We start from the raw sequence: 16,182 nt of genomic DNA, 5'->3' as shown, positions 1-16,182 counted from the left end.
GTGTTTAAAGATTTGGGTAGATTCAGAATGTTCCAGGTGGAGGCACAACCCAATTAAAGACTTAAGAGTTGTCAGTAGTGAGAGGAAGGTATCAGGGCGCCTGGGTGGCTTAGTGGGTGAAGCCGCTGCCTTTGGCTCAGGTCATGATCTCAGGGTCCTGGGATCAAGTCCCGCATCGGGCTCTCTGCTCGGCAGGGAGCCTGCTTCCTCCTCTCTCTCTCTGCCTGCTTCTCTGCCTGCTTGTAATCTCTCTCTGTCAAATAAATAAATAAATCTTTTAAAAAAAAAAAAAAAAAAAAAGAGAGGAAGGTATCAGAACACAGCCAGAACCAGCCTAGCTGGAATGGAGTGCTCAGGTCTGAGCAAGGCCAGCTGTGTCATTAGGAGGCCCAGTGCAAAGTGAAAATGCAGAGCCCCTTTTTCAAAAAGCAGAAAATGGCTTTTTCCTTTCTTATGCTCTTTCTCCTTCTCTGTCTCTCTCTCCACTTAACGAAGGTATTTTTTATTTTCTATTTAACATCTGTTCCCTTGGACACAGGATACTTGCTGGTTGAGAGCAAGCCCCCACAGACACTCAGGGTCTCACTCTGAGATCCCAAAACACCCCCTACCTATACCTAGGTCCCTGTAGGATTGCTAAGCAAAGACATGGGAGTGGTTGCTGAAAACCCACCCCAGGAGGTGGGGAGGCAACTGGAGGCAAGACCACACCTGAGCTGAGGCTCTGAGCCCAAGCCCCCTGTATGTGCTCCATTATCCCATTGGAAATTACTTACAAAAAACAAGTTAAAAGATAAAAGAAATCTACACATTCAATGCAATCCCTATCAAAATACCATCAACATTTTTCACAAAGCTGCAATAAGCAATCCTAAAATTTGTATGGAACCAGAAAAGACCCTGAATAACCAGGGGAATGTTGAAAAAGAAAGCCAAAACAGGGGACATCGCAATGTATTGATACAGATTTCAAGCTGTATTGCAAAGCTGTAATCATCAGGACAGCATGTCCAGGTACTGGCCCAAAAACAGACACATAGATCAATGGAACAGAATAGAGACTCTGGGGCTCCTGGGTGACTCAGTGGGTTGAGCTTCTGCCTTCAGCTCAGGTCATGATCTCAGGGTCCTGGGATCAAGCCCCTCATCGGGCTCTCTGCTCAGCTGGGACCCTGCTTCTCTCTCACCCTCTGCCTGCCTCTCTGCCTATTTGTGATCTCTTGCTCTATGTCAAATCAATATATAAAATCTTAAAAAAAAAATAGAGACCCCAGAAAGGGACCTTCAACATTATTGTCAACTAATCTTCAACAAAGCAAGAAAGAATATCCAACTGAAAAAAAGCAGTCTCTTCAATAAATGGTGCTGGGAAAATTGGACAGCCATGAGCAGAAGAATGAAATTGAACCATTCTCTTACACTATACAAAAAGATAAAATCAAAATGGATGAAAGACCTAAATGTGAGACAGGAACCCATTAAAATCCTAAAGAAGAACACAGCCAGTAACCTCTTTGACCTCGGCCACAGCAACTTCTTGCAAGACATGTCTCTAAAGGCCAGGGAAACAAAAGCAAAAATGAACTTTGGAACTTCATCAAGATAAAAAAACTTCTGCACAGAAAAGGAAACAGTCAACAAAACTAAAAGGCAACTTATGGAATGGGAGAAGATATTTGCAAATGACATATCGGATAAAGGGCTGATTCCAAGATCTGTAAAGAACTTATCAAATTGAACACCCAAAAAACAAATAATCTGACCAAGTAATGGGCAGAAGACATGAACAGACACTTCTCCAAAGAAGACATACAAATGGCCAACAGACATAGGAAAAAAAATCCTCCACATAACTTGTCATCAGGGAAATACAAATCAAAACCACAATGAGAGAGCACCAGTTAGAATGGCTAAAATTAATAAGACAGGGAACAACAAATGCTGGAAAGGCTATGGAGAAGGGGGAACACTTTTACACTGTTGGTGGGAATGCAAGCTGGTGCAACCACTCTGGAAAACAGTATGGAGGTTCCTCAAGAAGTTAAAAATAGAGCTACCCTATGATCCAGCAATTGCACTACGGGGTATTAGCCCCAAAGATATAGATGTAGTGAAAGAAGGGCCACATGCACCCCGATGTTCCTAGCAGCAATGTCGATAACAGCCAAACTGTGGAAGGAGACAAGATGTCCTTCAACAGATGAGCGGATACAGAAAATGTGGTTCATATATACTGTGGAATATTACTCAGCCATCAAGAAAGGATGAACACCCACCATTTGCATCAACATGGATGAAACTGGAGGGTACTATGCTAAGTGAAATAAGTCAATCAGAGAAAGACAATTATCATATAGTTTCACTCATATGTGGAATATAAGAAATAGCTCAGAGGATCATAGGGGAAGGGAGGGAAAATTGAATGGGAAGAAATAGGAGAGGGAGATAAACCATTAGAGACTCTTGACGCTAGGAAACAAACTGAGGGTTGCAGAAAAGGAGGTGGTGTGGGATAGGGTAACTGGGTGTTGGGCATTAAGGAGGGCATGTGATGTGAGGAGCACTGGGTGTTATATGCAACTAATGAATCATCGAACACTACATCCAACACTAATGAGGTACTAAATAGGTTGGCTGATTGAATTAAATTAAAAAAAAGAAAGATAAAAGAACCTACACATGGCAACTATACACAGTTGTGGGGGAGGTGTGTGAGGTCCTTCTGAGCCCTGAATGACTGCATGGTCCAAAGACCCATGAAGCTGACCCACCCTGGGCGGGATGCATGGAAGACTAATCAGGATCAGGAGGGGCTGGGCCTATGGAGGATCCTGAAGGCTGGGTTTTCCTCTGGGAGTGGATAGAGGCCCGAGGTGATTGAGAAGACACAAACAAATTGGATTTTTCTGACCAATCCAATGGAAACGTGTAGAGTGGACTTCATAAGAAACACCATGGGCAGTTTCATGGGTTAAGAATTTAACAGTCAATCTTAGGAGGAAAAGGGAAAAAGCACCTGTGACAGAACCGTTTCCTTCCCTTGAGGTTAACTATTTGACTGCATTAGCAGTTCTAATTCAGAGCAGATGTATCCACCCAAACCATTTACCATTTTGTCAAATTTGTTTTTGGTTGACAGATTTATCTAAAAGGACCCTTTATCTTGGTGACACAGACCTTGCCAGTATAGAATTTTCTTTTTAAGACCCCCTCTTATAAAATTACAATTGAGCTCAATGAATGTCCCTGATATCGGGACTGTGACTCCTGCTGCCATGTGTTTTACTGCCGAGGCATTTAAAATCTGCTTCCGGTTTGGGGGCACCTGGGTGGCTCAGTCAGTGAAGCCTCACTGCTTTTGGCTCAGGTCATGATCCCAGGGTCCTGAGATTGGTCTCCCTGCTCAGTGGGAACTCTGCTTATCCTTCCCCCTTGTCCCTCATCCTTGTTTGTTCTCTCTCACTTTAAAAAAAAAAAAAAAAAAATTTTTTTTTTTAATTTAATTTAATTTTATTTTATTTTTATTTCCAGCATAACAGTATTCATTATTTTTGCACCACACCCCGTGCTCCATGCAATCCGTGCCCTCTATAATACCCACCACCTGGTACCCCAACCTCCCACCCCCCGTCCCTTCAAAACCCTCAGATTGTTTTTCAGAGTCCATAGTCTCTCATGTTCACCTCCCCTTCCAATTTCCCCCAACTCCCTTCTCCACTCTAAGTCCCCATGTCCTCCATGCTATTTGTTATGCTCCACAAATAAGTGAAACCATATGATAATTGACTCTCTCTGCTTGACTTATTTCACTCAGCATAATCTCTTCCAGTCCCGTCCATGTTGCTACAAAAGTTGGGTATTCATCCTTTCTGATGGAGGCATATTTTTTTCTTAAATCTGTTTCCAGTTTTTCTTCTGGAAAGTCCTCAAACCGTATGAACTCTTTCTTCCCAGGTACCTCCAGATCATCAGTAACTCGATGTAAACCAGGAGCCAACTGCCCCAGTTCCCACAGTGGCATCAGCAGACAACTGTCCCCTCTTTCTGTCACTGAAGATTCTTCTGCTCCTATTCTTGAACTTCAGAGTCGAGGATCCTCTGGAGTGTGTGGACACAGAGTTGAAAGGCCAAACAGATCAGGTACCCTGGTGACCTCCTCTTAAATAACAGTACATCTAGGTAACCTTCTAACCAGCCATGAAAGATGGTACCATTGGCCCAGAACACAGAGACATTACATGGTCTCTCAGGGGTGGGAGTGGGAAGGTTTATCAAGTGGAAGAAGGAAGAAGGGAAATGGATAGATAGGATCTATTAGTGGTGTACAGTATAGCAGAGAAACTGGACACCAGAGACAGTTGTTGAAGGGCTTAACACATGATTGAACAGTGACATTCAATTAAGTTTATAAGGTGACTAGTTTTCTCATCTTGAAGATGTCAAACCCCTGCATCTTTGATCTCAACCCTGGGATGCAGTAAGAGCGCTCTCCCTCTCTGAGATTAAAAACACCAGAAAAATCACAGACTCTGTTTTTGTGCTTGTCACAACTGGCAGTCCTTGGAATCCTTCTAGTTTTCCCAGTTTTATGTCTTCTTCAGGACACTGCACTGCCTCCCTAATCAGCATTTACTGGTCAATCAAGACCTCTAGCCTTTCCTCACATCCGCTTGACCACACCCACCAACTCCCAAGTTACTCAGATTATTAGAATTGCTAGATAAATCTGATAGCAGATCCAGGGATTTCCTGGCAAATTTATCATTTTCCAATGTAGCTGAGTCCACTGGGCTGCTGCCCATTCTGTCCTGCTTGGCAGTGGACATCCCATTGCCTTCCACAGAGAAGGTGCTCAAGTTCCCAGTTCACTCACTTCCTCTTGTCACGTGACTGCTCTTCCACTTCTGAAAAGAGTGAAAACAATCAACAATCCTATGCCAACAGATGCTTTCCTCTGTGCCACGATGTCTCTGTTCTTTTGTTTGCCAATTACCATATTTTGGGGCCACCGTTAACATGCGTGTTTCTACCTTTCCAATGTCAGCTCCTTTCGCCACATCCTTGGTCACCTCCTTTCCATCTCTGCCACCTGCATTTTCAGTGTCCTTCCACTCATTCCTTCGGTTTGTTCAATAACATATTAAAAATCTTGCATCCTTAAAAACAATAACAAAACAGCAAAAACAACAAAAGACTCCATCCAAAATAAATGGGTAGTTGAAAATAAAACAGAACTTTGAGAAAAGAATGGAATTCAGGGCGCTTAGTATGGATGGGGAATAGTCAACAAAGATATACAAGAAATAGAAAAGCCTCTTCTAGGGCTCTCCTAATTTGAGAAGAGGTTGGGTTTTTTTTATACATATATAAGAAAAGATTTTTCAAAAAGTGACAGTATTTTAAAATAGTATCTGAGCAGCTACTGACCCCAAGGCTGAGGTTCTTTTTAAAAATGAAGAAAATGACATCTTAAGTCTTCAGAAAGTTTTAATTGGCTTTAATAAGTTGCAGTATATTCCTATTATCCCAGTTATCTGCAGAATAGAATGTTCCAGTTAATTAAATATACTGGTTAATAAAGACTTGCTCTATCTATCATAGGCAGACTACAAATTTTAAAATCTATACCATTAAAGGTCACAGAGGACATAATTTACTTTGTGCGATGATTCACAAGGCACTTGGGGGGTATTCCAGGGCACTGAAGAAAAAAGAGAAAAGGAGAATGATCTGAAGAGCAGCTCACCATGCTTTCATGAATGTGATGTACTTAAACCTCAAAACGAATCCCATGAGACAGGTGTTATCACTGACAGATAAAGAAGCTAAGACTGGAATCAAACATGAGCTCAGGGCCAAACACTGATTGCACCCAGGTTTCCAAATTCCAGTGGCCTCTGCCATTAATGACTCTAACCAGGTTTCATGGTAATGGATGGAATTCCTGGTATATCAGTTTTAATGGTCTATACAAAACCATACATCTAAGCAGGACTGCAGAGAATTTAAAACCACCAGAAAAATAAAAGAGCTCTGGAGACCCAGTCTTTCTATGATATTGATAGATGGTGAAATTAAAGAACTGGCAACAAGTAAATCTAGCTAGCAGAAGAATGGTTTGATGCTATGGGGGGATCTAGGTGACTACCGGTGGCATCAAGAGCACTGTCCATGGTACAATGGTGGCACAAAGCAGTCTATGAAGAAAGCAACAGCAAAGGCAGGTATCAGTTTAACGGGATACTGATAACCTTTATAGAATCATTCCTCCTTGGTGAGATGGTCCCCAAGAATAATGTAATCTGAAGAGTCCACCTTTCTCTTAGGCATCCCTCCTCTTCAGCCTCAAGCCAGGCTACCATTCCTGTCAGGAAACAGAATTTTTTCTCCAGACCATTTCTGAAATTTCCAGGGGTTGAATGAAGAGCTCAAGCCTGAAACCTAGACAGAATGAGTATTCAGAATAAAAGGATTTGGACCCTAGAGTCATACCAACGTAGGTTCAACCTTGGACAACTTTTAACACAATTCTCAGTTTCTTCATCTGTGAAATGGGAGTGATAATATCTATTTTACTGGGTAGGTTAACGTTTGCTTCCCAGACTCCCAAGACAAGAGTCTCTTATTCCACCCTCTCACTCATTTTATATTTTTCCCCTCTGCTCTCTGCATAAGCCACATGGTTATAGAGAGGATTTGCAGGACTGTTATCAAGAGCAAGAATTGTCTATACACAGTAAAGGGAGCTAGCTGGCTCACACTTCCAGGCTCATGTCAATGTTACTACATCATGAAAGCTTCTCCCGATCATTTCCCTCCCCATCACTTAACAAGTGCCCCTCTTCTGTTTCTACATGGCATTGTATCTGCTGTTATTGGCACTAACACCCTATTTCTGTTGGCCCTAACACACTATTTTGGATGTGTCTTCTGGTTTACCACTAGGCCATGAGCTCAGGTCTTTCATCTTTGAACTCTTAGGACCCAAATAGCTAACTAGCTCCTGGTGATCTCTATAAGATTTTGCTGAACACATAAATCAAAGAAGACCAGTTTTCATCTTCTAGAGGCGTAGGCCCTGAGAATCCAGTACCGTTCAGAAGACTTTGAAGTCATACAGTAATTGCTGTGTTTGTCATTGCTCGGTTTATATTCCCCAATTCAGAATTCACCCTCAAGGCTTGTTACTCCCCTCCCAAATAATTATATTAGAAAGCATTACCTGGATGAAAGTTTTTACCCCAGGGGGTGGTCATATCTGGCTTATTAAGCAATAGGACCACATTTAGTGGGAGAGAGAGTAGGTTCTAGAGAGAGAAAGTAAGAAACCCATCCGCTACCACTTATAATCTGCAGCCTATACCACTTTCTTAACTCCTTGGACAAACCCTGTGCTCAAAGGAGGTGCTTGGAGACAGGAGAGAACTTGCAGACAATTCTGTCTCCCTTCCCTTGGTATTCTAACACCTGGGATCTCAGCTTGGGGACTCAGTGACTTCTCCCTTTTAACCTCCCAACAAGTGCATAAATTTATTGTGTTGAATTTGTTTCTCTATCAAGAAAGAAGTCCTTTATGATTGTCACTTTTAGAGAATTTTGACTATTTTTAATGTAAAAAAAAATGCTACTAAATTTTCTTAGTAAATGTAAAAATACAAAGCAGAACTCATTGTGCTCCCAGAAATACATTAAATTGTAATTTGCTCCAAGATGGGAAATGACTTTGTGTAGTCAGGATTTGCCCTGTTCTTGGGACATAGTGCTTTTCAATTTAATAGTCAGCTTTGCTGCAGTTTCAGTGGCGGGGGGGTGGGGGAGGGCGCACCTTGGTAGAGTATAACAACAAATACTTATTTCTCACTTACTTTTCATGTCAGCGGATACAGGGCTGCTTTGGCTGGGCTCTGCTCATTCCCCCACAGAGACTAAAAGGGCAACTCCTATTTGGCTTTTTCTATTCTAATGACAGAGAAGATGAGCAAGAGAGGTTAATGGGACCTTGTGATGCCCTTAAAGTTCTCCTGGGAGGCAGCCTACTTCACATCTCTCTGTTCATGTTTGATTAGACCAAGCAGGTCATGTGGCCAAGTTGAAGTCTTTGGAGCTGAGATATGTAATGCTTTCATGAAGAAGTGATTAGAGTACCTGGAAGAACAGCACAGCATCCACCAAGTTCATGAGCATTGTCGTGGCCTTAACAACGGGTGGGGGTCAAGATCCATACTGTACCTTATAGAGCAAAGATTCAGGAGAGAAAGGGAGCCAGAGTTAATCCCTTTAAATGATGGTAAAAAAGCAAAACCCTGATGATACTACTGTCTGCCTCTTTGGTTGCTGTCCTATAACCTGATTTCCACACATCTGTATTCCTCTCCTGTTCTCAGGGGATGATGGAACACAGACTCATCCTGAGAACAGCAGCCAAGAAAACAGAATCAAGGCTCGCTGCCAGTCTTGCACGTCCATGGTTCTGAAGGCTGTCTGGGGACTCTTGATCATCTTGTCAGTGTCATCGTCTTGGGTTGGAACCACACAGATTGTAAAAATTACTTACAAGAACTTCTACTGTCCATTTTTCATGACTTGGTTTTCAACAAACTGGAACATTATGTTTTTCCCAGTCTATTATTCCGGTCATCTGGCCACCGCTCAAGAAAAACAATCTCCGATGAAAAAGTTCAGGTAGGTTTCATGTTAAAGGGCCAGTGCAAGATGTTTTAAAATAATTTTATGAAACTGCATAATTTCTTCTCTGTGGCATGATGAACTGAGTTGACTAGGGGAGTGTGGAAAGCCAGGATCTAAGGTTGGTAATGAATACATGAGCACTAAGAAAGAGAATCAGCTCCCCCCCCCACCCCCCCCAGCACAAAATTATTGAATGTCTGTCACATGCCAGGCACTGTGCTGGTGCTTTTGTAGATCTTATCTTAATTCATCATCACTGCTGGTAACATGTATCTTTTAAGGCAGTGTTATTATTCTTATGTTAACACAAGAGGAAACAAGTTTAGAAAAGCTGAATGACTTGTCCAAGGTCACACAGGTCTAAATAACAGGATCCAGATTTAAATCAAGAATTATCTCTGAAAGTCATGCTTTAAGGGAATACCCCAGTGGCTCAAGCCCAGAAAAGAACATGTCTTCATAAGATTAATTGTTACAAAAATATTTGCTCAATATTTGGGACACTGTGGTACTAAGCAGATAAAATGATCTGGTTTCACAAAAAAAGGAAGTTTGGCCCTAATGGTTTAAAGATTATTTGTTTATTTATTTTTGGCCAGGGTTGGGAGGTGGTAGGCAGAGGGAGAGAGAATTTCAAGCAGACTCCCTACTGAGTGGAGAGTCTGACTCAGGGAGCCTGGCACAGATCTCGATCTTATGACCTGAGACCATGATCTCAGCCAAAACCAAGAGTTGATGCTCCACCAGCTGAGCCACCCAGGCAGGCCAGCCCTGAGGTTTAGAAGATGCTGTTCTTTGCTGGTTGGGAGCACATGGGACTTTCACTATTGGTTCACCAGGTATGAACTTGGTAGTGCCACGGTTCTAGTAGTTGTTCTGTGCTAAACTTGGCTTCTGTAGCCCCATCTTAGAGAGCTCAGGAAGCTGGCAGGACCAGTCTTGCCCAGCACTCGATGAAGGCAAAAGGCAGCATTTGGGTCAAAGAACCTTTGCTGACAGACAGCTTCTCAAAGAGGAAAGGCCTAGAGGGAAGGAATAACTTCCAGGACAGTCACTCTAATCATGGAGACAAAACAGTAGTCAAGACCTCAGTGGATGGCAGTGGGAAAGGGACAATTCTCTATACCCACTTACTGTTCCTTGGCAGAATGACAACAAACTCATCTTGGAGAAGCCAAAATCACCTTTCTTTCTTGCCCCATACTTCCTGAAAAGATGTGCATTAACAGAGTATTCTTAAAAACTTAACAAACTGCAAAGAGTCTATTTTCAACTTCTACTTTCTTTCACCAGCTTAGAAGCAGCCAAAAATATTAAAGTCACACTGTGTGCTGATTTTCCACGGTATCCATGACTATTCAATTAAAATTAAGCAAAATCTATATAAAAGTAATAAATGTTTTCTGGTTTGGAGGACAGAAATAAGCCTTATACCTGTTTGTAATTGCTAAGGATACTTCGTATTTGATTCCCATCAAATAGACATGAAGTTGGGACACAAGGTCTTTTTTAATAACAATATTTCATAAGCAATTTCAGGGAACAAGAATATCAAACTAAAATTCTCCCTGTTTGAAAATGGCTTATCCATAGCTTGTATGTTCTACTCCAATGCTCCTGTGGTTTAGATACACATGCTGATAAAAACAAGAGTTTAGTATGGGAGGTTGTACCTCAGAACACCTCAAAGCATGCCAAGTTGGCTTTATTTAAGATAAGACATTTACAAGAGGTTGCTGCTAACAGAAATGTTGTTTCGGGAATCAACTTAATCTCCACCACATCCCTTATGTCTGACTAACTCCGAATTTATCGAAACCTGTGATTGGGCAAGACACCTCCACCTGTTAGTGCAAGTTGGTTGAAGTTGGCCATGTCTGAAACCAAATCAAAGAGCTGTTATTGTCAAGCAGAAAACATGGTCTTTGAAAGGAATATTCTCCAGAGGGCCCCTCCATAGGAGAGGTAAACATTGCCAGAAAATTCTGAGATCCTTCATCTTATTTTCCTTGTAGACTCATTAACACCATCTGCCAAGAAGGCACTTCCTGGAGCTCTCGCGGCAGAACAAGGGGGAGAAGAGAGTTAGTATGTAAGACTGGAAACAGAATTTGTCCCATAGCATCAGATCCTCTGACTATTTTCTTCTTTTCTCTTGAATGGTATGAAAGAATTTTCAGTTCTTTTTCTTATCACTAACATCATGACCTGAGCCGAAATCAAGAGACAGACGCTTGAATGATGGAGCCACCTAGGTGCCCCAGTGTTGAGCATAATTAATTTACTAGTGTCCCTAGCTTCTAACTTCTGTCCAAATTTGCCACCTGTCAGTGCCTAATGCCTAGAAATTCTGATCTCATCATCCCAAGGAGAGACTCAGTGTTACTTGCTCATCTATAGACATCCTATCTTTCTCTGAATTTTCACATTTCTGAGCACTTAATGCTTAAATAACATAAGGTCCTACACCCGTGACCAGGCATTGGAATGGAGAGCATTTTTAAGTTCTGCTATGGCAGGGACAAACAGGGAGAAGATTGATAGGCAGAGAAGGGAAAAAGAGGGGACCAATAAGGAAGCCAACATGGTGGGTGGGGGAGGATAGTCTCTGCCCCTCCCCCCACACTGGGGAAGAAAACTCTCCCTGTCACTGTGCCTTCCTGCGAGAATGTGTGCTCTCCTGCATTCAAAGTCTTTGCTTGAGAGCACTCAACCCAGCATGACAGTGGGCTCTGGGAAGGAAGAACCCTCCCTGGCCAGGGCCAGCGATATGAAAAGAAGTCCTTTCCTTAGAAATGTGTTTGTTGTGTTTCTTCATCAATGTGTATCTCAAAAGCCATTTAGCACTTGTAGATGTCAGGATGAGCCTGTGACTAGCAGCTCCAGCTCTGCCTGGCTGACTTTCTCACAGAGCAGATCCCTTTGTGAGGACAGAGAGATAGGATCCCTTGTGCCAACTGCTGCTTGGTATGTATGTGGCTCTGATTCAGTGTCTCTCCATGGCTGTGGGGCTTAAGAGATGCCCCTCCATTTCCCTGAGCAGGTGTGATTTCTGTTTACTTTATAAAATACTTTGTTTTTAGGTTATCTTACCCCTTTTTGGATTTTGCCTCTTTCAGTTTAAAAATTACTTTTGGGAAGTTGCATTTTTATTTTACAAAAATCCTTCTGTTTTAGTTGTCTCCCGCATCAAAAGTAAAACTGTTACACAGGTTTCTATGTGTGCATTATGCATTTTTAACCTCCTGGGATTCGCTGGCTTACAATTCCCAGCATTCTCAGCTGCTTGGATGCAATGTTTTCCGTGAGACTTGACATTGAAGGCCATACTCCTGTGCTTAAAGCCTCACCACTTTGTCACTCCCTCCCTCCATGTGGCCCTCCATAGGGTAAGTTGCTTCAGATGCTGGGGCAAACATTGGCTAGAGATGATTTTGGTTTGTAAAACTTTGAGGCACAATTGTTTCTTTTCAGAAAAAGCCGGAGGAGAAATGGTGCTAGTACTAGCTAGAACCATGTAGCCGGAGGAGAAATGGTGCTAGTACTAGCTAGAACCATGTAGATTTCATTATAACCATGCAAACATCAGTAGCTTGTTGCTTTCAACAAGGTAGTTTTACTACTCTTGAAAATACACAGCTTAGCACAGGATAGTTGCCCAGTAAATGCCTGGATGTTCATGAACAACTGCGTGGAGAAAAATAAAGCTGAGTTATCCCAGTGGTGAGCCTGTTTTCAGTCCATAGTCAGACAAACACTGTTATTTTATCACATCATTATTGCCTGTCTGTATCACTAGTTTGAACATTTTTATTAAAATGGCCCCTTGAGGGCACCTGAGTGGCTCAGTTTGTTAAGCATCTGCTTTTGGCTCAGGTCATGATCCCAGGGTCCTAGGATTGAGCCCCACAGCAGGCTCCTTGCTCAGTGGGGAGCCTTCTTCTCCCTCTTTCTGCCTGCTGCTCTCCCTGCTTATTCTCTCTCTCTCTCTCTCTGTCAAATGAATAAATAAAAATCTTTAATAAAATAAAATGGCACCTTTGGTTAAATAATCAGCTTAGTCAGAAATCAAACAAAGCAAACATTTAACCGAAGTGATTATTTTTACACAATAAATTCAGATAATTCCTCCAAAGCAACCAAATGTATGTATATACATACAACCTGAGTTTGATTTTTTTAATTTATTTGTTTTACCAGTTTGGGGTCATCACAGAATCTTTCGTCATTTTTTTTTTTTTTCCTGTCTTAGAAATGCTAAAGGAAAACAAATTAGTCAACTGGGCAGATACATTAAAAAGAGGTCTTGCCCCTTAGGAAAAATCAAATCCCCAACTGTGTGGCTCTCCACAGTTTGTGGGTTTGCAAGCTGTCTCTACCTGTTCACACAGTCGCAGCACTCTTGGTCCTGTTGTAGTCACCCCCTTGAGAAAGAGTCTTCTCTCTTGTCTAATAGCTGGTAATCCTAGTAACTACTCATTTCTGTATTTCTCCAGACTTCTCTGAGAATGTTCAGCAGCAGCAGACTGGCTGCCCCAGCCATCTTGAGAGAATATCTAGGTAGGAAAGGGCCTAGCTCTGCACGTGGGGGACGTGGGCTCTTGTCCATGGAGCCCTTTGCCCCCCGTTGTGCTCCATAGGTGGGAGCCCTGGGTAAGCAAGTAAGTAAGTTTGACCGATGAACAATGGGTGTTGAGTGTTTGTGTTTTTACCAGAAAATGTCTGTCAAGAGTTAGACAACCCAAAATGTGTCACAATTAGTACCTGACAATTAACCTCTTTTTCTTTCCTAGGGAATGCAGCCGGATTTTTGGTGAAGACGGTCTGACATTGAAGCTCTTTCTTAAAAGAACTGCTCCCTTTTCTATTCTATGGACTTTGACTAATTACCTGTATTTACTGGCTTTAAAGAAGCTGACAGCCACGGATGTCTCTGCTCTGTTCTGTTGTAACAAAGCCTTTGTCTTCTTGCTGTCGTGGATCGTGCTGAAAGACAGGTTCATGGGAGTGAGGGTAATGGCACACTTGATTCGATGTGTGAGGCCGCCTATAATCGTAAATCCTTGGCATCAGGAGAGCTCCTCTGTTTCATGGAATTTCTGTCAAACTTTCCCCATTGGTTCTGAGTACAAGTTGGAAATTGAAGATGCATTAGGACACGCAGGCAATTACAATATCATGAAAGGATAAAGAAAGGCTCTCCCTTGGGCAGTCAGCTGATTTCAACAGGAGGCCCAAAAACAGACCAGGGAAAATAAGTTCTTTTTTTAGAATTAATGGTGTGATCAACTCCTTCTGTCCTCAGGAAAGAAGGGTCTGAGAAAATTAGCCACCTTAAAGGTTATGATTTTTTTTTTCAATCAACATATGTTGGGACAACTCCCTCATGGTTTCCCTCCCCCCAACCCCAAGATGGATTTAATTAACATTGGTGTAAGTAGATAAGGTTCCCAAACAGTAATTAAAGTCACTGGTAATGGCACAATGCTGTTAAAAGTGGCTCTGTATCTTGGGTGACTAATCTAGAAATGGAACGAAAAGCAACAATTTGTACTTTGGGGTAACAAATCCTTAATTGAACCATATTAAACTTCCACCAGCCACTTCAGTTCTGAGTTTATTCCTTTCAGAAGTAATATGGATTTGAAAAAAAAAAATCATTTTGTATTCTTGTTCTAGGTTAGATTGATTGAAACCCATGCAGCTCTAAGGAGCCAGATCTCATTCGTTTAACTTGGCACGGCACGCCACCGTGATGAAAATATTGAGAACATAATTCTTTAGAAAAAGGTATAAATGGAAAGCTTTTCCCAGAAGATAAACATCACACACTTACTGTTCTCTGAAAGAGAAGTCCAAGACTGGATTTGAAACATATTTTTCTATCAAAATATTGTTCCTGTTACAATGATATCAGGTCTCTGGCCCCTTAAATGCTGAAATGAATACTAGAGAGAGAGTTGATGACAGCCATTAACCCTTAAAACTTTTTTTTAATAGGAAATTCTGGTTGTATCTTGGGAGATGTTGCTCGGAAATTTAGAACTGAAGCCTGACACGAACAAGAAGTAGAAAGCTATGGTAGAAGACAAGATGAAAAACCCTGAACCAGGCCATGATCCATTACCATACCCAGTTGTGGTACCACACTCTCCACCATCTAACTTAGATTTGCCAACTAAAAGGTTTAATGTTTTTATATGGAGAACACTGGTACTGACTGCTTACCATCAGGTACCCTGACCGGTCCTTGAGAGCAGGGACCATCCCTGTATTTGCTTACTGCTCCATTCAGGATTAGCTACATAATTTGTGGGGCCCAATGCTAAATGAAAACACAGGGACCACTCCATTTTTTTTTTTAATTTTTAAAGCAGCTTTATTTTTTCCCCCAAGTTTTTACCTAAATTCAAGGTGGTTAGAAAGGAATAAGATACTATACATTGGCTAATTGAATTTAAATTTAAAAATACATAAATAAATTCAAGTTAGTTAACTTATGGTGTAGTATTGGTTTCAGGAGTAGAATTTAGTGATTCATCGTTGCATATAATACTCAGTGCTCATCACAAAAACTGCCCTCCTTAATGCCTATCACATTTAACCCATCCCCCTTCACACACATGGGCCCCCAATCTAGCAACTCTTCTGTTTCCTCTAGAGTAAGAGTCTTTTATGATTTGCCTCCCTCTCTGTTTTTATCTTATTGTATTTTTCCTTCCTTCCCCTATGTTGAACTGTTTTGTTTCTTAAATAACACAGCAACAGCACAGCATGAAACCAAGGGCAAGGCCCTTCTAATCATGGGACCCTATGCATCTGCAAAGGTCATATGTCCATGAAGCCAGCTCTGCCTCTGTCTGTAGCACCTAGAATAATGCAGGGGACAAAATAAAACTCAAGTGATATTTGAGGATATACTACATAAATTCATGCTTATGAGATCTTTCTCTTTTCTATCTGCCATCACCATGGATTTACGCATGAGAATTTAGAAGAGGCCTTGCAGAAGAGAGGGAAAAAGAAGAGATTTAGGGGCTTTTCTGCCCTTTCAATGGCATCTGAATACCAAAAGGGAATCAATACCTTCACTATTAGATTTACCAATGAGAAATCAGTTGTATTAGAGTGAATGAATGCATTTAAACAGGGTACTTACTCTTGCAAAAATGTCCTATCAAAAGAGGTTCAGTGTTTACTTGAGATTTAAAAAACAACAACAGCAACAAAAACTCAGCTGTGTAACTTCTATTTAAATCACACATTAAGGAAATCTGCCTAGAGACTACAGACCCATCACTATTCGAAATTGGCATCTCTAGTGGAAGGGTGGTCCCCAATAAGTTGTCCACATCCTCATTCCCAGACCCTGTGAATGTGACCTTATGTGGAAAAATGGTCTTTGCAGACATAATTAACATAAGGAGGATGAAAAGAGTAGATCATCCCAGATTATTTAGTTGGCTCTAATTCCAATAGCAGATACCCTTATAA

At 41.6% G+C, this 16,182-nt stretch overlaps 1 protein-coding gene across 2 annotated transcripts in view; it reads left to right on the top strand.

Moving 5' to 3' along the window:
• The window catches only part of SLC35F4 (solute carrier family 35 member F4), a 231,811-nt gene that overhangs the window by 201,113 nt on the left and 14,516 nt on the right, over positions 1 to 16,182 (top strand). For both annotated transcript variants that reach the window (XM_032344319.1, XM_032344318.1), the window contains exons 2-4: positions 3,955 to 4,140; positions 8,385 to 8,682; positions 13,482 to 13,701. In XM_032344319.1, the coding sequence (XP_032200210.1) occupies positions 8,465 to 8,682; positions 13,482 to 13,701 (438 nt within the window). In that variant the 5' untranslated portion in view covers positions 3,955 to 4,140; positions 8,385 to 8,464. The remainder of the gene's footprint in view (positions 1 to 3,954; positions 4,141 to 8,384; positions 8,683 to 13,481; positions 13,702 to 16,182) is intronic.

Source organism: Mustela erminea, chromosome 5 (genome assembly GCF_009829155.1).
Source record: "Mustela erminea isolate mMusErm1 chromosome 5, mMusErm1.Pri, whole genome shotgun sequence".
Taxonomy (NCBI): Eukaryota; Metazoa; Chordata; class Mammalia; order Carnivora; family Mustelidae; genus Mustela; species Mustela erminea.
Note: the sequence above shows the minus strand (reverse complement) of the source record. Positions and strands in the feature narration are given on the sequence as shown.